Source organism: Daphnia carinata, chromosome 3 (genome assembly GCF_022539665.2).
Source record: "Daphnia carinata strain CSIRO-1 chromosome 3, CSIRO_AGI_Dcar_HiC_V3, whole genome shotgun sequence".
Taxonomy (NCBI): Eukaryota; Metazoa; Arthropoda; class Branchiopoda; order Diplostraca; family Daphniidae; genus Daphnia; species Daphnia carinata.
Window position 1 is genome coordinate 8,859,581 of NC_081333.1, and position 22,134 is coordinate 8,881,714.

Consider the following 22,134-nt stretch of genomic DNA (forward strand, 5'->3'; position numbering starts at 1 on the left):
TAGAATGACGCAATTAAATAGGTCGTTCCTTTCCACTAGCACCACCTATTCTTTTTAAGGGAAATGGATCTGTCGCCGTTCCACTAACACTTTTATCGACTGACTTTGACATTTCACTTGCCACTCCCATGATGACTTCGCCAACAACGATTTCCGCCCCAGCAAAAAAAAATATTCTTTTTCATCGAGCTTCTTTTTACGATAAGATTTATAAGCCTTCGTGTGTTCGTTAAATGATTGTATCTTTTCTTTTGTTAGGGTTTTTCCGTATAAAGGCGCTTTTTCATGTCTCTCAGATCCCGCCACCGATTACGAGCGATGCCCGCACGTCATAACGTTTCGCTACTCTTTTCTCTATTATTATTTATTTTTATTCTTTGTTGAAATGGATTGGATCTTTGTATACGGACTAGTGCTAGAAGTATATTGCGACGGCCGACTAAAGCTCTTTTTTTTTGTTCTTGTTATTGTTGTGTTAAGCTCCGCCGTGAAAAGTGCACACACATGATCGATCGTTATTATAGATGGTCTATCTTTTTGCCTCTCTTTTCCGTCATTGATGTGAGTTGACGCTCGGCTGGTAACGGGGGACTTTGGCAAAGGTTGCTGTGCGTCAGCAACTAATTTGTACTTGTCAGCGGTGGATACACATACTGCCTTGGTGGAAACAAGCGGCAGAGGAGAGAAGTTTGGAAGTGACGCGATTTGCCGGCACACGTATACATACCCAGACGGAATCGATGGGGGTCATCTTTTGTCTACTGTTGTAAGAGGTCACGTCGGCCCAGGAGCTCGAGTCAACCATCAACTATATAAGCCGTGATCTAATAGAGCGAAGTAAGTTGTATTTCTTGATTTATTGCACCCATGACACCTCGTTGTGCACCAGCGTTGCTGTTCCCTGTTGGATGACAGATCGAGTTCGTGAAAGAAATGTTAACGGTATACAAGAAGAAGAAGAATAAAAAACTTGAGAAGATTATGGTTCCCATTACTGTGAGACAACGATCGTTAAAAAATAGATCATCGTCATGTGCTACGAAGGTAGATAATTGGATTGAAATCGACCCACTGGTTGTTGGGGGTCAGCTGATAAAGAGCACGGGGGCATGCTAATGAAACCATCCAAGCCGCTGAGTATACAAGATGGGCAGCACTATGTTCGATTAATGCGCCTTTCCAATCACCTAATCGTCTTGTTCCCACGAGCGATGAATAGACTGTTACGTGTATTACAACAGGAACTGCTTTGCCCGACTGCTGCTAATGTCAGCAGATTGTAGTCCGTCCACTGAGTGTCACAGCTCTCATTTCACGCACGTCCTAGCTGTACGCGACTGTATTGCTTCGATTGCTTTGATGAAACAAGAAAAACTGCCGAGTTGTAGAGAATTGACACCCTCCCATAGGCTGCATTATCTCTTCTTTTAGCTTCACCCTCCCCTTCCTTGTTTAGAGATCGTATCGATCCGTCACCATCAAACTCATCTTGAGACCCGATGACGCAGCTCCATCATCCTCTTCTTTCTTCGCCTACGACATCGTTTGTTGCGGCGCAGTTAGGTGCCGAGCGACGTCGTTGGGCGAGGCGTTTTTAACTAACCCGCCACCTGCTAAAGAAATGAATAATATTAAATTCAGAGGGAAGAATGGAAACTTTTGAATATTAAACCTTTTTCCCTCCTTCGTCATGCGAGTTCCAATCAGAGTTTTTCAACGTCAGCATGCAAGTCCGTGAATGAAACGGACGAATTTGATAGAGAAAAAAAAGTAAAAGTTTTTTTTTTATTTCTTTAGTTTTTTGCGTTTGAATGACGTGCAGTCGGGACGTCATTTTCTGTGGAGGGGGGGAAAAAGGAAAGGAGGAAGACGGATTAAGATGTATTGTTGTTTGTTGCATTTCGTCGATTTTGTTTTCGTGTATTTGATTTATTATCATATTTTCTAAACAGGATGATGGCGTTGCACTCACACAACGTAACACTACGTCACTTTTCCTGCCCACACAGTATGTGTTGGCTTGTGCTTATTCTCTTGCTCGTTCCACGTACGGCGTACGTAGCATTGTAGGGATAGACGACAATGAAACGGAGGCCGAACTGACAGGTTTTTTCTTCCTTTTACAAAAAGAATGTGTAGATCCTAGGTTAACCAATAGTTACAAAAATGGTGACTTTCTTCTTTCGTCTGCTTTTTCCTTCCCCTCCTTTCATGGTCCATAAAATTGGATCTTGCTATTCCAGGCCGGATTGTTGCAGAATTCGTTCTTTTTTTTTCTTGAAAAGATGTCATCGTCTTTTGTCGCAGCAGTGCAATCATCTACATCCAAACGTAACACACAGCGTGTGGTCCTACATGAGACTGACACGTATTCAGATATTCTTATTGCAGCAAAAAGGAAAGCGACGAAAGATGATGTCTTCTCACGTCGTCAAGAGATCGAATGTTGCCGACTGTGTTGCACTGTTAATAGTGAAACCACGACGGCGAGCAAAATCTTTGTTTTTTGTCTAAACAGCAGCAGCTGGCTAGCGCGTGCCAACGAAATGACTGGATGATGTTCGACTGTTGAAAGAGACAGTGGCAGTCGGTTAATGACATCTCATGTCAGTACTTTCTCAGCCTCTGAAATTCATTGAAACTGAAAGCAAAGCTATGACAGCATATTTAGTTTCAGTCAGATTTCGTCTCAGCAGCTGAATAGGTTGAATCCCCTCAGCTAATTTAATCTCATTTGCAACCAGAATAATTCGGCAGTTTCAATGCAAGCTCAATGACTCTTGCCTTTGAAATTGTAAATTAGCAATCGGTCTCGTCTACTCTCCCGCCAAGTGGGTAAAATAAGCCCACGTTCCTTGGTCTTTTACTGCCGTCTGATTTATGTCTTGTTGTATCGTTTCATCTAATTCACTTGAAGAGCCTTTCTATCAGAACGGTGTGAGATAAAAACCATTCGTTCAGAAAAGGCGAAAAACACAAATTCACATAATAGTATTTGCTATCTCTAAACCTGCATCGTTTCATGCACCCGTCTAGCAGACGATATTTTACGTGACTCTTCCTCTCTACATGCGCAGGAACAGACTTTAGGTCAAAAACTATGCAGAGAGGGAGAGAGAGAAAAAGAAAATTATGACTATATGCCAGTAGCTGATGCCAATTACTTTCTTAACCCTCCCCACCGGCGGCGAGAAAGGAAAGTGTTGAAATATTTAAAAACATCCATTCAACGGAAGTTATGTCTGAGAATGCTTAAATGGAACCTCTGCTTGCATCTTATTTCTTTATCACAGTCAGTTCATGCTGTCCCTCGAAAAAGTTCAAGATGAAGCCGGTGATAAAGCAGTCATGTGTTTCGTTTCCTCCTTCGTGCATAACTTGTCTTTAATTTTAGAAATTCGGGTCCCACCTCCTATTTCCGCCTTAACTATGCATTGTCTGCTTAACGATTCACATGGATTAAGAAGTAGGCATCGTTTGTGCGCGCGAAGAAATAGAGGTAATGAACAAAGAGATCGCTAGAGGTCTCACCTATTTGCCTTCGTCTGCTTACCGTGTGGTGCGCCTTAGAGAATGCGACCAAGCTTTTTTACGATTTGGGTTGACGTCCGAACCCTGTTCAGGGTTGCTGCTGTATACTTCAAAAGTTCTGGGGTAGACGTCTTTTGCGCTCAGTCTACTCCCGCACGAGAACCATGACGTGTCGAGTCTCACGCGGCTCTCGACTCGTTGACTCACGAACGTGAACCCATTATAAATGCGTGCCTTATAAAGCCGGGGGAGGTGGAATGTGTGTGGCTTGTTCGATGTGTTGCTCGCGTTCTCGTCGTGTGTTGTTTTCTCCTATTTGGAGCCAACTGACTGATGAATAAGGAAAATGCAGGCTAAACAGCGCTACATTCTCCTTTTCCTTTCCTGTGCCTTCTTAGCGTTATGCTATTTTGGAGGTTACAGGTTAAAAGGACTCTTCCCTGATCGGGGCAGACACTGGCCTCCATTGGATTGTTACATGGACAGTGAGGAATTGATGGAGCACAGATCGTTCTGGTCGCTTCCACCAAAGCAGAGACGAGATGAAGCCAAGACAACAACTGTCAGGGAACAGTGTCGAATGGAAACATGCTTTGATTTCACCAAGTGTGCCAGTGGTTTCAAGGTCTATGTTCATCCAGTGGAAGAATCAGTGGCCATGAGCTCAACTTATAGGAAAATATTGAATGTCCTCACGGAATCCAGGTACGACATTAAAAAGTGTTTTATTTATATGCATTAACGATTAACTTTAATTAAATTTTGTTGCTACCTGGTATGTAGGTATCACACGATGGATGCTAGTCAGGCTTGCCTGTTCATATTGGGTCTTGACACACTAGACCGGGACAGCCTCTCATCAGACTTTGTCAGGGGAATGCAGTCCAAGCTCAACAGTTTGCCTCACTGGAATGGTGGGCAAAACCACATCATTTTTAATTTCTACTCGGGCACGTGGCCGGACTACACCGAGGACCTTGGAATGGACATTGGCCGGGCCATTCTGGCCAAGGCGAGCATTTCAGTGCAAAATTATCGGCCGTCTTTCGACATATCTCTTCCCCTGGTGCATAAAGAGCACTTGGAGAGAGGCGGCGATATATTGCCCGTCTACGCCGAGAATATTCCCGCCGCTTCAAAGTCCTACTTGCTGGCCTTCAAGGGCAAACGCTACGTCTACGGCATCGGCTCCGAGACGCGCAACTCGCTCTACCATCTCCACAACAGCCGAGATGTCATTATGGTCACCACCTGTAAGCACGGCAAGAGCTGGAAGGAGCTGAAAGACGAACGCTGCGAGGAAGATAACGCCGAATACGACAGGTATGTTTTTTTATTTCTCTCTATCTCTCTCTGTTTCCCCTCCAGTGTTTTATCTCTTCGATCACCCCTTCTGATCCGTTTCGTCGACTCGTTCCCTAGCCTTGGGCACTGATTTTTGATTGTTTGGGTGTTTTCATTTTCGGCCACTGTGTATTGTCTCGGGTCGGTTTTTCAATTCGAAGTCCGAAGTTACACGTTATGCAAGGTACAATCACTCGAGGTAAAAGTGTGAAGAAAGGGAAACGAATTTATAACATAAAACTTGTTGACGTATAGACCTATTGACCTTTAGTTACTAGTCTATCGGCGTGGACGTTTGTTACATGCCACGCACGTATGTGGGCCACATTCACTTTTAACCACCCTCTTCAACGATATCTCAAGTATGGCCACGCATTCGAGAGTTCTTTCGACAGATATATGCTTGCCTGTGTCTTGCAAGGGGTTTACTTGTTCCAGACATTTGGTCTTTCCTTAGGTTTCATATTGATTTCTTGTTGTTTCCTTTCGTAGAAAAACAAGATGTTATGTTTCCCATCCTAGTATTAGATGCGACGTAATTGGATTGGTCAGCTAGCAGCAGTCACTAGATACTATATACTACATCTGATCAACTAGCTGATGCTTCCGGGCAAGGAATCGGAGTTGGCTCAGCTGTGTCCTCGAACATGTATATACACTTAATCCTTGTCGATGCATCTAGCCAGGTCTTTCAGCTCTCTCCTCTTTTTTTTCCCTCAATCTTCCATATATTTATATTCGGCCAGATTTGTCGATGCTGCTGCTGCCGCTACGACTACGCTTGTTGTTTTTCCATCGAACGACTTATCTGGAATCGACAATATCCATTTAGAATTAGGGCACATTCTCCGCCCTCTCTCTTTCCTTTTAGTGTGTCCGTCTATGAATTTTCCGTATACGGTCGATACGCTTTACTCATCGATACTTGCCCATCGATCCAACGTAATAATTAAAAAAAAATGGCAAGTTGCGTTTTTGTGTTTTGGTTTTTTGTTGGTGGTTTTCAGCTTCACGAAAATTGAAAATACTGCCTCGCTTTTCCACTCTCTCTCCTCCCGCAGTCACTGGTCTAATCCGAGAAAGCTGGATCACATAGTTGAATGCTTCTTAATGCCACCACTACTGCCGCCGACGTCTTTTCCTACCCTGGGTTTTTTTATATTTATTTTCCCATTTGGTGATTTCCAAAGAGTGTTCCCAATCCGACGTCCGCCATAGAAGTAGGCTATATTATTACTATTATAGATCATCGTTTTTCAAAGCAGCTTTTCGTGGCCCCCATTTATTATTACTATTATCGTTACTATTTTTTAAATCCTATTTTATTTTCACAATCTGTACTCGCTCTATTTCTATACGCTATCGTGTGTGTTATATCTCTTATTCTGCGGGGCAAAAGAGGATCGGAAAATGCGGCGACAGCGGTGGGGAAACGTTATGAGGCAACGTCACTGATTGATATACATTTATGTGTTTGCAAGGGGAGAGCGGGGAGACGAGGGAACAAAAAAGTAAAAGACTTCTTTTTTTGATGGTGTTTTGTGTGTGTTAGAGGGCAAACGAGAGTTGAGAGAAAAGAAGAGGAAAAAAAAAAAAAGGGGTCTTATCGCTTTCGTCTTTTCTTCTCCCTTATTTTTTGGCTTGGAGTCAAGCTGACACGGCAGTCCATTCTAGCTCATTTCCCCCTTTTGTGTGTGTGTGTCAAGCAGCCAGAGTTTCCTCGCTTTCCCCCTGAAGAGGCTCTCTTTTTCTCCCCTCGCTCGCTCTCTTTTTCTCCCCTCGTTTCGTTTCACCCTCACTGTCAAACCTTCCACTAAATTCATCTTGTATTTCTCCCGGAGTTTCAAACTGATCCTAAAAGGGACAACCGCCCTCTCTCCCCCGCTTCATCCTGCACGTCTGGAAACGTTTGAGTTGATGCTAGCCAATGGATTGAATCCACTCGATAACCGGAGAGAGACCCCAAAATTTGAAACCGGTCAGAAAATTGATCAAGTAGAATTGCAAGTAAAATAGGAGAGAATGTCACTGAGGCACTGTGGGGCGGAACTGTGAAACAAAAGAGCAAACGATGTTGTTTCTAAAAAGAACAATGTCGTTTGTCACGTGTGATGCATACAGCAGTTGTATACATTGTAGACGTGTACGTGACAAATGGAGCGCGTGTCCTTTGAATCGGGATCCGTTAAAGAGCTACCCGGCAGAGGAAAGTAGGGAGCCAACTATCGATCAAGTTTTTTAAAAATCTGTTGTCTGTTTCGGCAGGGACACATGCATACACACAAAAAAAAATACCCGTAGAAATACAAACCTGTCAGACAGGTGACGCCATTTTATGTGTGTGTGTGTGTGTGCAAAGGAATTTTCAAATCAATGGCGTGCCAACTTAACCGTCTGGTTCGTTCTTTTTTCCAGGCCGTCTTATTTTTCTTCGTGATAATTCATCAAACATTCCAACATGACGGCCAACACACGCTGCATGTAGTATCTATTCCCACCCCAAATCCGATTAACACTCTGTTAAAAGAAATTATTTTTTTCCCCTCTCTTCATATTTATTTGTATGAGGCTGTATATGGTTGTGACATGATTGTAGGCCATCATCTTATCATCTCCTCCTTCTTTTCCTTGTATTCAATACTTTTCCCAGAGCTTATATGAATCGAAAGGTGGACCACGCCCTGAGCTCTTATCTCACTTCGTTTTTTTTTCCCGCGTGAAACGAGGGAATATCTCGAACGAGGCGCCATGTTGGGGACAGCCAACGGCGCAATTTATGAACTGAATTGGAATATGGCCCGTGAGATGTTTATGGTTTCAATTCCCCCTTGGCCATGAAAGATCATCCTGTTCACGTCAAGTACAAGGCACTAGGAAGAAAAAAGGAGGGGGGGGGGAGAATATGATGAATACTACTTTTTCTTTTCTTTCTGTGCTATGGCGTATTATTGCTCCAAGCCCGACGAGCGTGTATTTACAAAGTCGTGCTGCGTGACATTTTCCCTTAAGAAGATTTAATTTGACTGAGGATCTTATTGCCATCCTCGTTGGGAAAAGGCTCGTGCTAGTAAAACGAGATGGCCAAAAGGTACAAGAGAATTAATCACAATCTGATCCACATAAATGGCGACAGAGAGAGAGAGCGAGACGATATTGTCACAAATGACATTTAGATGCGTTAGCCTGTTAAATAATACATCACAATTTAAATGAGCTTTAAAGACAAAGAGGCGGCCCGGCGCTCCGTTTTTGCCTTATTTTTTTATTTGATACTCACGTTGCTGTTTAGTGATGAATTTCTTGCCTTTGATCTTTTCTGACGCACATCTCTCGCCCTAGCTCCATACACGAGATTGAGTTACCCAATCGCTGCATATGTGATGTGCATTTCTGACTCTTGTTCGCTGGCCGACCGGAAGACGGAGGAAGCACGCAAGCAGAAATGAACGAGAAGTAAACTTTTTTTCTCATTGGGCCTTTTTTTCCCCCTCATCTTTTGCAGACACGCACAGAAAAATATCTGTTTCTTCTTTATTTTATATTCCCCCTTTCCTTACTCGGATGATGAAAGAGTCTGGATCAGAAGTCGACGGGTTTATGGTACATCTACTCCGGGGTTTGTAAATGAGGCAGAGATCCGTCAAACCCCACAAAATGATGAGGTCGAAAGCAAAAGGTTTTTTTTTTTTTTATTTCCCCTTAAGACAGAAGAGGCAGCGCTTGTCTGTTGTCAGGACATCCTTTTATTGTAAAAAAAAAAAAAGTGAATAGGCCTATAAACAGAAACAAAAGCGAACAAGTAACTAGTTCTCTTTTACTTTGGTATTCCCATTCATTTCTTTCTTTTTCTGTTTGAAATCGAATTTGACCCAAATTCGTCTGATTCACTGTCACCTCGCCTTTTTTCTTTTTAACTTTGCGAGTCATAACACAATTTGCATATGCAAGTCATCATTTTGAAGGGCTTGATAATATGTAAAATAACTACGATATATCGTCTCCGTCTATGTATGTGTCTCATGTGTCAGCTGATACGGAAATAATACCGAGATACGGAAATGGCTGGAGAGCCCCGACGGCGCCCCGGTAACTTCATCACTATTGGTGGACGACGAAGAATTTCTTAGGGTGTGTGGGGCGTTTGATACCAGTAAAAAGTCTCTGCTGATATATTTAGGACATCTGGTCATAGAGTAGAAAAAAAAAAACGGAAGACGAACAAAAGCATTTCATGACACATGCATTAGCTACTTATGGTATCTAGAATTTTTTTTTAATCTACTGCATTTCTGCGGGAGGGGTGATGGATTACAGCAGCATTTCCTGGCCGCGCTGGCCACCAGGTTTTTCTTTCCTATTTTGTATCCCACTGTTTTCCTGTGCACCGCATCACAGCTGGTTGGCGTTGATGATGATGAGCTCTCGTGTCAGTAGTAGCTCCGGTGTCATTATCACGCATCTACGAAGGGAAATCAGAGCGAGTGTTTAAGAAACACATATTTTAGTGGGTGTTCATTATCATCTTTATGTAACACCATCAAGAGGACTATAGCATTTTTTTTGTGAAGAAGAATAAAGACATTTAAATTTTTGATATCTCTTGAAGACCAAAGAAATGAAGTCGAGTGGCAGCGTGTGGATCTGGCATGACGGCTGGGAATTTTTTTTCGTTTTAAGTTGCATGGCAAACATTGTAATAATAATGATAATAGGATGAATTAATGAAGTAGTGGGAGCCTTCTTCTCCCGGTCGTCTGTTGGGCAAAAGAATATTTTTTTTTGCATTTGTTGGCTCAAGACTCATCAGTGGAATTGGCTAGAATAATTCACAAATATGTGCATACAGAGTCTCGTCTTTCCCACTCTACGGCCATCGTTCCGGACACACAGCCGGAACGAGATGGACACAGACAGCTGGTGTTGGCTGTGCCCTTTTTTTTTTTTCCTTTCTACTATTAAGCAGGGCCACTTTCTTTTCGAGAGAACGCACTATTTTGTCTGACTTGTTTGCTAATCGACCGATATAGCTAGAAACCCGCTATTCTTTCTTAGTTTTGTAGAACTTTTTGAGTAGGCAAGTCGTGTCCCCTTTCCTCTGAAAAGTCTTCTTTCTTCCCCCTTCTCTAAAGAAAAAAAAAAGGAAGATGAACGACGTTTTTCTTTGGTGGTTACGTATTGCCTTTGACGTGTGTTGACCATCACTTATTTGTTCACAGTGAAATGAACTCTGATCTTTTACAAGAAAAAGAAAGGCAAAGTTTGGAGACAATAAAGAATAGACGAGTGTATGGGGGAGTAGACACTAAAAATGCCACCCACGCTCGACAGCTTTGAATACATTGACTCTGTTCGTAGACGTACATATATATTAAAAAAGGAAAACATGATACGATATAGTCAGACCGAATATATTTATATATTTATGTGTAAAGTAACATCCATATTCGATTGTTTACCTTGATCGCCAAAAAAAAAAGAAAGCCACGGATTTATTATTGGGCTCGAAGGGGCGGGAAGCAATCTGAACTGTTTGGTGTAGGGAGAAAGAGAGGAATCCGCTTTGATGATGCCGAGTCCCGTTCGTTTTCACAGTCGTGTCAATATTATTGTAGAGAGAGTCAGAAAAGAGAGGGGGAGAGAAAGACGAATTTGAGTTGCAAAAGAAACCCCGTTGCCTGGCAACATCCTTTGGACTGTGTCTGTTTGTCTGACTTAGAAGGCCTCAAACTCGGCACACGCACAAACACGGAATAAGAAAGAAAAATAAAAAAATAAGGCCAGGATATGGCATGTGTGTATGTGTGCTCGACTTGCTGCAGGGCGTTCACATACGGAACGCTACCCAATATTAATCGTATCATTTCCAGTAGAGTTCACTACGCTGGACGCGTTGGATCGAAAGGGTTTCTTTTCTTTTTTATCGTTCAGAATCATCTAGGGATTTTTCCTTTTTTCATGCGTCATCGTACGTCCAAGAGATTCTCAGTCAAGTTTTCACTGACACGAAATGATCCACGCCGTCAATAAAAATGCACAAACCTTTTTTTATTTTTAGTTTTTTGATTTTTTTTTTTGAAACGTTTCTTCCCCTTCGCCTGTGTGTCGTTCTTTTTTTATGTATTTACAATATATTCAATAGATCTTTGCCGTTGCCGAGATTGGTGTGTGCGCTCGCTTCTTTGCTCTGCATCGCGCTCGATTCTTGTATCAATCGTGGGTGGGATCGGGATGGATGCGATGCTTGTCGAGTGCAGGCGGGGAGCAGGAGGATCTTTTGATACTTTGATCACCTAGCAGCGACGAGAGATACGTAGGACCTCCTCATGCAGACAGGCCAGTTGCGCACAAAAGAAACGTGCCGAAATTCTTCCTTTTAGGACTAGAATTTTCCTTCCTTTTTTTTTCTTGTTTCCTTCTGTTTGATATTTGGTGTTTGAACAACTTAAAAAGAAAAAGTCTTTCCTTGATTTTAGAAAAGAGATTTGAGAAAAAAAAATTCAAAATTAAATTGCGTTGCGGTTAAAAAGAAAGTGCCTTGATCGTTCTGCTTCCTTTATGGCAACCAACTTTTTTTTTTATTGCATTAAAGAAAAGTAAATTGAAAGAAAAAACAGCCGGAGAATCGTCTATCTGATATACCAGCATATCGTTTATCGCATTCGAATCTCTCGTTTCCTCATCCGCCGCTTGGTTTCATTTGACAACTGTTAACGATTGAGCGCTTGCTATAAATTTTTTTTTTTTATCCACCTCTGACACAGATACTTATTTTGCTTATCTTTTTTCTTTTTACAGATACGATTATGAAGTCTTGCTGCATAATTCGACGTTCTGCCTGGTGCCGCGAGGACGGCGTCTTGGCTCCTTTCGCTTCATCGAAGTCCTTCAAGTAAGAAAACATCTTTTGTGTTGTTCAAAAAGAGACAAACTTTCGTCAAAAGAAACCTTTTAATATATTTTTGTCTCTATACTTTTTTGTTTCAGGCCGGCTGTATTCCCGTCCTCCTGTCCAACAACTGGGTGATACCCTTTTCAGAGATCATTGACTGGAAGACTTCGGCCATTTGGGCGGATGAACGGCTTCTCCTCCAGGTTATTATTATTTTGTTTTATCGATCTTTTCTTGTTCTAATAGACTTAGAAAAGATCCTCTCGTTTACCAAGTAATACAACAATGCCATTATCCGTGGAGCAAATAAGGCTCTACGTTCTCGTTTTAACCGGCCTTGGGGGCTTCCCAATTACCTGGGCACTTGCCGCCGTCTACACGCCCGTCTGTGTGTGTAAGTGCCGGCTGTCAGTCAAGTCCAGTCACTCTCACTTTTGGCACGAGGAGTACACTGTGAGTTGAAAGCTACGACCTAAACTCCTCCAATCACCGTTTTTGTTTAGAAAAAAAAAAATCCCTAAGTGGAAAGACCGAAAAAATCTGAATCTCGTGTATACTCAACTGAGTTGATGGATCACACACAACACACACAATTGAGAGTCTGAAAAATGGTTTTTTTTTCCCCTCTTCTTATTCGCTTCTTAACGTTGTTGTTTACAATGTATTTAAGTCAAAATGGGGATTGCTCTGAAATGTAGCGTGAAAATGGGCGTTTACATGAGAAACTACTTTTTGTTCACAAGAGGGAGTGTGACGCATTGTTAAAGAGCATCGTGAAGAGCCCCGACTCTCGCCCCGAGAGTCGGGGCTGAGGTCGGGGGCCGAGTGGGAATTGTATTTAAGCTGCACTTAGAACAAAGAACCGAAACACTTCTATTGATCCTCAAAGCGGCAACGGCGGGTACGTTGGCCATAATGGCGAAAAAAACAAAAAGAGAAAGCAAAATCTCGTACACATTTTCCTGTCGTCACGGCGCTTTCATACGTATACAACACACATATCGTGCACTCGCGAAAATTTTCCATGCTACTTGCCGCAATAACGACATGGCTTTTGTGTTTGTGGTCCCAGGTGCCGGATATTGTCAGGTCCATCGAAGCCGAACGGGTGATGGCCTTGCGGCAGCAATCTCAGCTCTTGTGGCACATGTACTTCTCCTCCATCGACCGGATTATCTTCACCACCCTCGAGGTACGTACCATTAGAAACACAACTCTTCATTCTCCCCCATGTATTTTTTTCTTTTTACAATGTAAAAAAAGAAAACAAAGACATTTCGTTTAAATTGAAAACGTCTCCCCACTTTTATCAACCACAGATTGTCCGCCAGAGAATCCATCAGCATTTATGGAAAGACGGACGAGTGTGGAATAGTTTTCCAGGCGGATTGGTGACATTGCCGGATTACACGGACACACCGTCTCGTTTGCCGTGGAACCAGCAGCAATCCACAAGCATGACGCTCGCTAATGGTGGTCAAAAGAATAAGAATGCCAGCCAGTTTACGGCCGTCATTTATTCCCAGCAACAAGCAGGAAGCCCGTTAGTGCCTGCCACTTCAAGTGGTCCACTACTTCATCTGCTGCGGGTCGTCTCCAGGAGCCAACATGTTGCCCGGGTAGGATTTCCAACAAACGTCAACAAATCATTAAAATCTTTAGACGAAAAAATAATTAACGTTCCTTGTTTTTCTGTTTTTGTTACGTTGTTATCGTTTTCGCCCGTCCGTTTTCTCCGACGCCATTTTAAATGATGCGCTTAAGATTGTCGTCGTTTGGGCCAGCGATTCTCCGAAACCTCCGCCTTCGAGATGGCCGTCGTTGACGCGTGGCATCCCGCTCCATATCGTTGTGCCGCAGCAGAAGCAGAATATCGGCGAACGCTTCCGGTAATAAAAACTTTCGCTTTTCAATATGGATTTATTAATTTCAAATTAAAATTTAAAAAGAAGAAAGCGATGAAAACAACTAAAAAAAAGTTCTAATCCTTTGGATTTTCTGGATGGGTTGTTACAGGCCACTGGATCTGATCGAGACCGACGCCGTCTTTTCGCTGGACGAGGACGCTACGTTGACGACAGACGAAATCGATTTCGCATTTCATGTTTGGCGTCACTTTCCGGAGCGGATCGTCGGCTTTCCGGCTCGAACACACTACTGGGACGATACCAAAGTGAGTACAGCTCCAATAACTCTCGCTTTCCCCCCCCCCCCCCCCGTGCGCCGCTTTTTTTTTTTTTTTTTTTTTTGCGAAGATGGAAATCGATTCAAATCTCGCATGCAAACCACCGCCGTTACCTAGCATTAGTGGTACACAACAGGCCATTAACGGCTGTCCGTTTCGTGTCTTCTTTTTTTATGTGTGTGTGTATGTGCTAGGGACAGTGGGGCTACACGTCAAAGTGGACCAACGAGTACTCGATGGTCCTGACGGGGGCGGCCATTTATCATCGCTACTACCATTCTTTGTACACGGATTGGCTGGGCCCGTTGCTACACAAAACGGTCGATCAGTCGCGCAACTGTGAGGACATTCTCATCAACTTCCTCGTCAGCCATGTTACTCGCCAACCACCCATCAAGGTGTCGCAACGGAAGCAGTACAAGAGCAGCAACTTATCGGCTGTCACGAGGTCTGTCGCCCATTTTTTTTGTTACCTATCGGCCGTTAAATCACGCATTTTTTCCCGCTCCATGCGCATGTTTTTTTTACTGGATTTTTTTTGTTTGTCTTTCGCTATTTCGGTACGCAGTAGATCACCATGGAACGATCCGGATCACTTTCTACAGCGTCAAACGTGCCTCAACACTTTTGTGGCCCTCTTCGGCTACATGCCCCTGATTCGTTCGGCCGTTCGCTTTGACCCTGTCCTATTCAAGGACCCCGTCTCCAACTTGCGCAAGAAATACCGGCAAATGGAATCGGTCCACAACTAAAGAAATGCAACTAGATATATCGCCGTCTTTTTTTTTTTTTGTTTTCCGTGTGCGGAGGATGGACAAAAAGGTGTCCTACTTTCTTTTTTTTCTTCTCGTTTGTTAAACATACTGAAGGAAAAGCGAAAGGGAAACTCAAACAAGCCAAGAAACGTGCCATATCCTAAGTTTTCTTTTTTTTTCGTTTGTAAGTAGGTGAATTTACAGTCGGACGTCATGTTTGGATGGTAGTAGGAAATATTGTAGTACCCAACATCTCGTGATTTTCTTTTTAAGACAATTTTTGTTTTCTTTTAATGGAGAGAAACGGTGCAATCCTATTTAAATGATCAACTATTTTTGGTTGTTGTCCAAGATGGAAAAATTCGGGGGGAATGAAGAGCTATATATCTGGCAAAGAGGTGTACGACGTTGGTTGTCTATAAAACCTTTTTGCCTAAAGGGACCATCTGTGATTAAATATTTTTCATTTTCTTATGGCTGCTTTTTATTTCGAATTTTGATATTGTTTTCTAAGTAATTGATAGCATATCAAGAATTTCCAATTCCTAGGTCCCCTTCAAATTCTATTATGTATATTCTTTTTTTTTTTAATTTCCTAATAATGAAATGATCCCACCATTTCTTTTCAAATCGATGACGTTATGAGGGAACTCATTTGAAAATAAGTTCCCGAGGTGCCATATTTTTTTTCTCTTCCTTTAAACCCGCAATTAGTTCTTTTTTTGGGGCGTAAATTTTTCATTGCGCCTCCGCCCTCTTCCGGTCCTTTCCACTTCCGTTTGTGTACAGTATCGACTAATTGGCGCTTGAGCTTGTACATATTATATAATGTTGATTATATCCATGTAAGAATAAAAAGGAATTCGAAAGGAAAATTTTCAAGGTGATTCTAAGTGATGTGAAACGTCGTTGAAGAGAATTTTTTGTTTGTGGATCCCTCGTCACGCTCTCGTGTTGCATTCTTTCTTCTCCCCCCTAATTGGCTTTCTTCCAATAATTGATATTCCAGACAAATTCAACTGGTATGTGAAACTTTGGGAGTTAAGCTGAGAGAACCGACTTGCAAACTTTGAACAAGGCGTTTTAATCAAACAAGTCGTCGTGTATAGGTCTAAAAGCACCCCATGTTTGCCATACACCGCGAACGCAGAAAGCCTCGAAATGCGTCGATGAATAGCTTAAGACCGCCCTTTTTCCTCATCAGTCAACTCAGCGCTGTCTCGTAAGAGTCTTTTATTTATTTCAGTGCGTGTTTTTCTTTTTCTTCGCTCGTTTCGCTACGCCTTCGTGAGCTGTTATGTGTGTGTGTTTGACTGTTTGTGTGTAAGCCGAGCGGATCGCGGCTTCGGATGACTTGTGCACACGCCCCGTTTGTTATTCCATTAGGCCCCGGCGTTAATATATGACCTCGACGTTATTTTTCCCATCCTTTTCTTTTCTTCCTTGCTGGAGCGGTCTCCACCTCCACCGATAGGCCCTATTATATACCTTTCCTTATTTCTTCCGTTTTCTTTTCAAGTTTAAATATATAGCGTCTTTGCCGGAAGATGCAGAGTTGTAAGTGAAGGAAAAGGGAGGAGCTTCGTTTTCTTTTTTCACGTCCAGGTGTGTAGTGGCTTACAACAGCGTGAACGCATAGACGGCGGCAAATGATTCTCGTACATAACTCAAAAGGAAGAAAAGAAACAACATGTTAGAAACGAGAGAATAAGAGGGGAGCGGCGATTTCACGCTTCCAGCGTTCCGAAAACTATTGATTGCGGGAGCGTGCAAAGAAAACGAAGCAGAGAACTTACAGTTGGTTTATAGCTTGAGGTTTTTTTTTGTTTTAAAGAACAAAAAAAGAAACAAAAAAAAATTGAGGTGAACGTCGTTATCGTTTAATAGCCAGCCATAACTTGTTGATTACTGCCTCTTCCTGTCGGCTTTATTATTACATCTTTATCAAAATGGCGAAAGCTAGCGCGTGTACTTTTTGTATGACAGGCAAGTCAATGCGGCAAATACGGGAAATCGAATTTGAACGAAAGAATTCTTATTATCGTAATTAATTGGATTCGCTACGTTGTTAACAACTAATTGATTGGGTAAGCCAACCTCGTGTGGGCAGATTGATTCATTCCTATAGTTCCGTTATCAACGAAAGGTCAAACAAAAAAAGCTGCTATTGCCAGTAAGCTGAAATAATTCACGGGTATTACTTACCCTTGCGTGGAACTCCCATTACCTATTAAGCCAATAAATCCTTCTATTCTCGATCTTTGTAATCCAGTTAAGTAACTTTAACAAGAGAAGAAAAAAACAACGACTCCAAATCTGTTGGACTGAGCCAAGTCCCTTTGTTTTTCTTTTTCCCCTTTCTCTTTTACATGGGGAATTGGTTGGATTTAGCATACGCTGTGTTGATATACACCAGCTGACTAACTCGTGATTGACTCAGCTGCACGTTGGGCTTCTCTCTTTCTTATTTTTTTTTCCCAATCAGCTATAAATTAGTCAGAGCTTCCTTATTAACAAACGAAAAAGCTTTTATTTCGCACGCCTTATTAGAGGGTTAAATGATTGAACAGGTTTTTCCCCATTGCGATCAAAAAAGGAACGCGTAGAACTCTGAAAATTGTACGGTACCACTTGTGGACGCCAATCAGCCCCTTTTTTTCCCTATAGAAAAAAAAATGCAATCAACAAGAAAAAATGGGGGCCCTGTAAGCATTTATTAGAGGAGCACTGGGTTTGTATAAATATAGTTTTGGTTGCGCGTGTGCTGTTTATTTTCGTTCTTCCTTAGACTGTACAGCTAGCTTTGCTAGTTGTGTAATGTCTAGTCATCGGTACCACCTACCCCCAACTGTTTCGCAGGCACCGAGACACACGCCCACGCTCTCTCTGGAAAAATAATAATACAGGAATCCCTTAACTGTCATCACCAACCAACGCCTTTTTTTCACTCTTTCTTCTTGTTAAATTTCGTAGAAAGAAAAAAAAAACACACACGTTGGAGCTGAAAGGGAGCGAAAGAAAAATAATAAGAAACACTGGAACGGCAGACAACAGACAACCAGACCACAAGTTTAAATAGAAATCGAAACTATTTCTGGGATGAGCGTGTTTTTCCTCTTTTCTCGAGTCCTCTTTTGCCATGGAGAAATAACACCATGGAACTTGTACATCGCTTATTCCCTACCGCATTTTATGATTATTATTTTTTCGCTCCTGTGAATCGGTGGTATCAGATACTACAAGTTTATCGTCTCCCAGCTGCGTGAAATCGGGTGAATAAAATCCGAGGCGACGACTACAATGCGTTTCTCACCTTTTCTCCATGATTACGTGCCTTGCCATAAACCAGATATGTAATCTCCTCCTCTCGTTCTGAGGAAGATGTCACCGTCTGGCGAGTTTTCTTATTAGGTTCGGTAGATAAAATGTTGAAAAAGACGAGGCATTTCCGTTAAGACTACGTCATCCACAAGAATTTCAAAAACGAAGAAAAAATTCAATTCATCGTTTTTGCATTACAAGGCTAATTCTCTTTTGATGTATTGATCGACTTTTCCGTAGATTCACCTGGTTGAAATGTTATGTTTGTCAATATAACACGAGACCACATTCGAATTAGACGGAAAAACAAAAAGAAAGTTCAGAATGTTTGTCTCATCGTGTAGAGTATGTTTGCACGGGTTAAGATTGTGTGGGTTTTCTGTATACTAGTTGCAATTATTTCTACTCCACTAATCAAATTCCTGTCGACCTATCCTAAAAAGAAATATTAGGATTGTTTGCATTGATTGCAGGCTCTTGGATTTCATAATTGGAATTCAAGATTCAGGGCGCGAGCCAAAAATGCAAAGACGTCGCTATGTTCGTCAATCTGTCGAGACGAAATTAAAGAAAAAAGAAAATGGCAGCAGGTTTTGGTTAAGCTATGCACACACAAAAAAAAAGAAACGTGGAATAAAATAGCGACTCCTTTTAAGGAGAATCTTACAATTTTAGAGGTGGGTTTGTTGGCACCATGACCGGCTTTAGTTTCGATGCGTATCATCAGCGGGTTGGTCTGTGCAGTAATCACAATGATATATACTTTTTGTTAAACTGCGGTTAGACCTCGTTTAAAAGGTCAAGGGAATACAATACCTGTTTGGGGCAGTCTTTGAACGTGTGATGCATCTGGGCCATATATTTGAGCGAGTGCAACGGCACGACACGGTCGTCATGATCAGCCGTAAGCAACAGCATCGCCGGATATTGACCAGTTTCAGGTACTTTCAAATTATGGAGAGGCGAAAACTTTAACAAATTCTCAAAGGGCTCTTTCTCGTCAGGATTGCCATAGTCCGACACCCAACAATAGCCGACCGTAAACTTGTGGAACCGCAGCATGTCCATTACGCTGGTACCAGAAAAATGAACGAGGCCAAAAATAGGATTAAGTTTCGTGCGTTTGGATAATGAGTCTTTGTTACCCGACGTGAGCAATGCCAGCAGCATACAGCTCGGGACGTTGGTTGACGCAAGCTCCTATTAACAACCCACCATTAGATGCACCTTGGATAGCCAACTTCGACGATGAAGTGTAGCCATTGGCGATTAGATATTCGGCAGCCGAATGGAAGTCGTCAAACGAGTTTTGTTTGTTGAAAAGGCGACCTCCATCGTGCCACGCTTCACCGTATTCTCTATAACAGTTGAGCTCAGTTTTATCCCTAGTTGCTGTGATCGAGAAAAAAAAACACCTACCCTCCTCCGCGTATGTTAGGAACAGCAAAGACACCGTTGAAATGCTGCATAAATACAATTCGCGTTACGCTGAAGGCGGGCTATTAGGGAAGAAATTCAAGCGTTAACATCGTCGTTATTATTAAAGGTAAATCTGCGTTGTTTTCCCATACTTCAAGGCTTATGTTGAATCCGCCGTATCCGTACATCAGGCAAGGATTAGTCCCATCCAAAACAATAGTCTGGAAACGTACACAACAAATTTGATTAGCATTCCACGAACGAAACAATCAAAACTGAAACCTTTTTCTTGACAATGAACATTGGGATCCGCGTGCCATCCTTTGAAGGGTAGAAAACTTGCTGAGTTTCAAACAGAGACGGATCGAATCCATCAAGCTCAATTTGACGGAAGACAGTTGGTTCCGCTTCGACTGTTTCTCCGATATCGCATCGGTAAATGACGCCAGGAGTTAAAAAGGAACCGAACTGGAAGAAGAATTCGGAAGAGGTGCTCTTGCCAGAGAATTCACGAACGGTGCCCATTTCAAGAGTATAAGTTTTCAAAAGTTGGCCATTTTTTAAATCGCGCAATTGCAGGATATTCTGAAATGTGATAAAGCAAGCATGAGTAACCTCGTGCCGTCTTCTTGCCATTATCCCTGATTCCTACCTTAACATCGTGCATGTAACAAACGATCAGTTTATCTTTGTTGATACAAGCAACCCAATCCAAGACGTCCGAAGGATCGGCTTCCAGCAGCGTTTTCCATTGATCACGTGCTGGTTGGTTGAAATCAATTTGAATTAATCTATAATTTGGGGCATCCTTGTTGGTCCGGAAAACCACGACTGAGTCAGTATTCGTCACGTACTACAAAAAGTAGGTGATGTAACGAATGCGTAAGGTATCAAAAGAATGCGACACTACCTCATAGTCTGCCTCCATCTTGTCAACCACAGTGACCAGCTCCAATTTCCCATTGATAGTTTTGTCCGGCAAGGCAGTGAGGTCACAAAAGTAAATGTTATTGTATTGGCAGTCTCTTCCAGTTGTAACAATCAAATAGCGACCGCAATCCGTTACCCCTCCTTGACTGTAAAATAAAAGTAGCGCAAAAGAAAGGTCCAGTAATTAAGATCCAATTCGGATAGATTGTTCAACGCAAAATATTACATTCTCCATTTGGGTTCATGAGGAAATTCAACGACAAGAATATCTTCGCTCTGTTGAGTTCCAAGAAGATGGTAGAATAACTTGTGGTTTTCGTTAGAAGTGGTTTCCGAACCGTCAGTCTTTCCTTGTTGCTCGGGGTAGCACGAGTAAAATACTCCCTTGTTATCATGAGTCCATGATATTGATGAGAATTTGATTTTTTCAAGCACCTCAGGGAAATCTTCGCCTATTCAGGTCATAACCCAAATCATTTTTTTTAGTAGAAAGCCATTTAAAATAGGAAAGGTGCTTCTTACCAGTTTCAACACATTTGAAGTGAATTGAGTTCCAATCTGATCCACTGCGGCTGAGACCATATGCAAAGATTTCACCGTCCTCTGAAAACTTTTTCATTGAAAGAGACACAGTACCATCATCTGATAAAGTATTGGGATCTAAGAAGATCCTGGGTTCAGACTCCAATGTATCTTGCACAAAAAGAACACTAGTTTTGTTAAAAAGTAAAATAATTTGGAGTTGAAACTATGACAACAATACTGTTTTGTTTTTGTTTTTTACTAACCTATGGTTCTGAAGACCAGAGTTTTTATAAAAGAAGTAACGATTTCCCTTCTTTGTTGGGCAAGAATATTTAGGAAAATTCCATAGCTCTGTAAGTCTTGTTTTGATATTAGCCAATGCTGGGCTACCTTGGATGTAGGGAGTCGTAAGTTCGTTTTGAAGACGAACAAACTCTTGTGTTTCAGAAGAATCTGGATCCTCCAGCCAGCGATAGGGGTCTTCCACCTTGTAAGAGTAATAACAATATTCAATGTAGAGTTTGCACTTTCTTGCATGTGGAACACATAGGATTTTTTCCTGAAACTTGAAGTGTTACGTCTTTACCGTAATTCCGTGCAAATTTTCAGAGAAATCTATGCGTTTGGCAACTGGATACGTGAACGTCGACATATTGCTTAAACCGATAGAAGCGTTACTTAGTTTGGATTTATTATAAGAACGAAACAAGGACAAACAGCTTTGTGTAAGTGTTAGATGCCAAGGAAAACTATTTCGATTTCGAACCGAGAGAGATCGACTGCTGTTGATAAGGAGTGCTCTACCACGACTACCGCCAAAAAGGAATCTCCACGGAAGTTTAATACTAATCATAATTACAGAGAAAACTAGGAAAAATTTTGTACAAGGTTAACTAGTTTTTATGAAAACTGAAATAGTGTAAGAGTTTTATTTTGGTCTGAAAATTTTAGCGGTACTTTTTCAAAATCTGGCAGCGTTGATTCTTCTGTCAAACTTTTTGGTGGGATATTTAACTTCTGTCTGGAATTTAAAACCAAATAAGCTTTAGGGAGTACGCATCATGCAGTACTCGTAGACGACATAATAATAGCGTTTTCATTTTTGTTTTCAATGCGCAGATGATGCAGCCGCTAGACCTCCTTAAAACTGTTGTTGAAAAACACAAAAATTATCAGTCAAAGGATGGCGAAGGTGAAGTTCAGTTGGTTTATTTGTTAATAAAAAAGGCTGCTCG

General features: G+C 41.9%; 2 protein-coding genes across 3 annotated transcripts; one reads left to right on the forward strand and one right to left on the reverse strand.

Moving 5' to 3' along the window:
- The first annotated feature begins 3,850 nt into the window (after window positions 1-3,850).
- On the forward strand, window positions 3,851-14,706 carry LOC130685657 (exostosin-1-like). Of its 2 annotated transcripts, none has more exons than XM_057508976.2 (10): window positions 3,851-4,236; window positions 4,315-4,854; window positions 11,671-11,764; window positions 11,860-11,967; window positions 12,837-12,956; window positions 13,084-13,383; window positions 13,529-13,653; window positions 13,781-13,937; window positions 14,144-14,397; window positions 14,518-14,706. In XM_057508976.2, exons 1-10 carry the CDS (start codon window positions 3,878-3,880, stop codon window positions 14,699-14,701), a joined length of 2,241 nt encoding a protein of 746 aa, XP_057364959.1. In that variant the 5' UTR covers window positions 3,851-3,877; the 3' UTR covers window positions 14,702-14,706. The 2 variants fall into 2 exon arrangements, with proteins under 2 accessions (XP_057364959.1, XP_059350563.1); XM_059494580.1 differs by having other exon boundaries at window positions 14,521-14,706.
- Window positions 14,707-18,243: 3,537 nt separating this feature from the next.
- Window positions 18,244-21,796, reverse strand: LOC130685689 (prolyl endopeptidase-like). The gene is made up of 13 exons (XM_057509019.2): window positions 21,486-21,796; window positions 21,163-21,386; window positions 20,897-21,084; window positions 20,601-20,826; window positions 20,355-20,520; window positions 20,097-20,297; window positions 19,727-20,029; window positions 19,597-19,665; window positions 19,445-19,524; window positions 19,171-19,383; window positions 18,842-19,097; window positions 18,693-18,761; window positions 18,244-18,575 (listed from the first exon to the last, which is right to left on the reverse strand). Exons 1-13 carry the CDS (start codon window positions 21,750-21,752, stop codon window positions 18,510-18,512), a joined length of 2,328 nt encoding a protein of 775 aa, XP_057365002.1. The 5' UTR covers window positions 21,753-21,796; the 3' UTR covers window positions 18,244-18,509.
- Window positions 21,797-22,134: the final 338 nt, after the last annotated feature.

Bases quoted from the DNA above. Each gene is read 5' to 3' on its own strand.
- LOC130685689 (XM_057509019.2), bottom strand. From the start codon at position 21,752: ATGATTAGTATTAAACTTCCGTGGAGATTCCTTTTTGGCGGTAGTCGT. The intron at 21,387-21,485 runs GTAAAGACGTAA...TACTCTTACAAG, and splicing joins AAAATTTGCACGGAATTACG to GTGGAAGACCCCTATCGCTG. The intron at 19,525-19,596 runs GTATGGGAAAAC...CTTCCCTAATAG, and splicing joins GATTCAACATAAGCCTTGAA to CCCGCCTTCAGCGTAACGCG.
- LOC130685657 (XM_057508976.2), top strand. From the start codon at position 3,878: ATGCAGGCTAAACAGCGCTACATTCTCCTTTTCCTTTCCTGTGCCTTC. The intron at 4,855-11,670 runs GTATGTTTTTTT...TTCTTTTTACAG, and splicing joins GATAACGCCGAATACGACAG to ATACGATTATGAAGTCTTGC. The intron at 13,654-13,780 runs GTAATAAAAACT...GGGTTGTTACAG, and splicing joins AATATCGGCGAACGCTTCCG to GCCACTGGATCTGATCGAGA.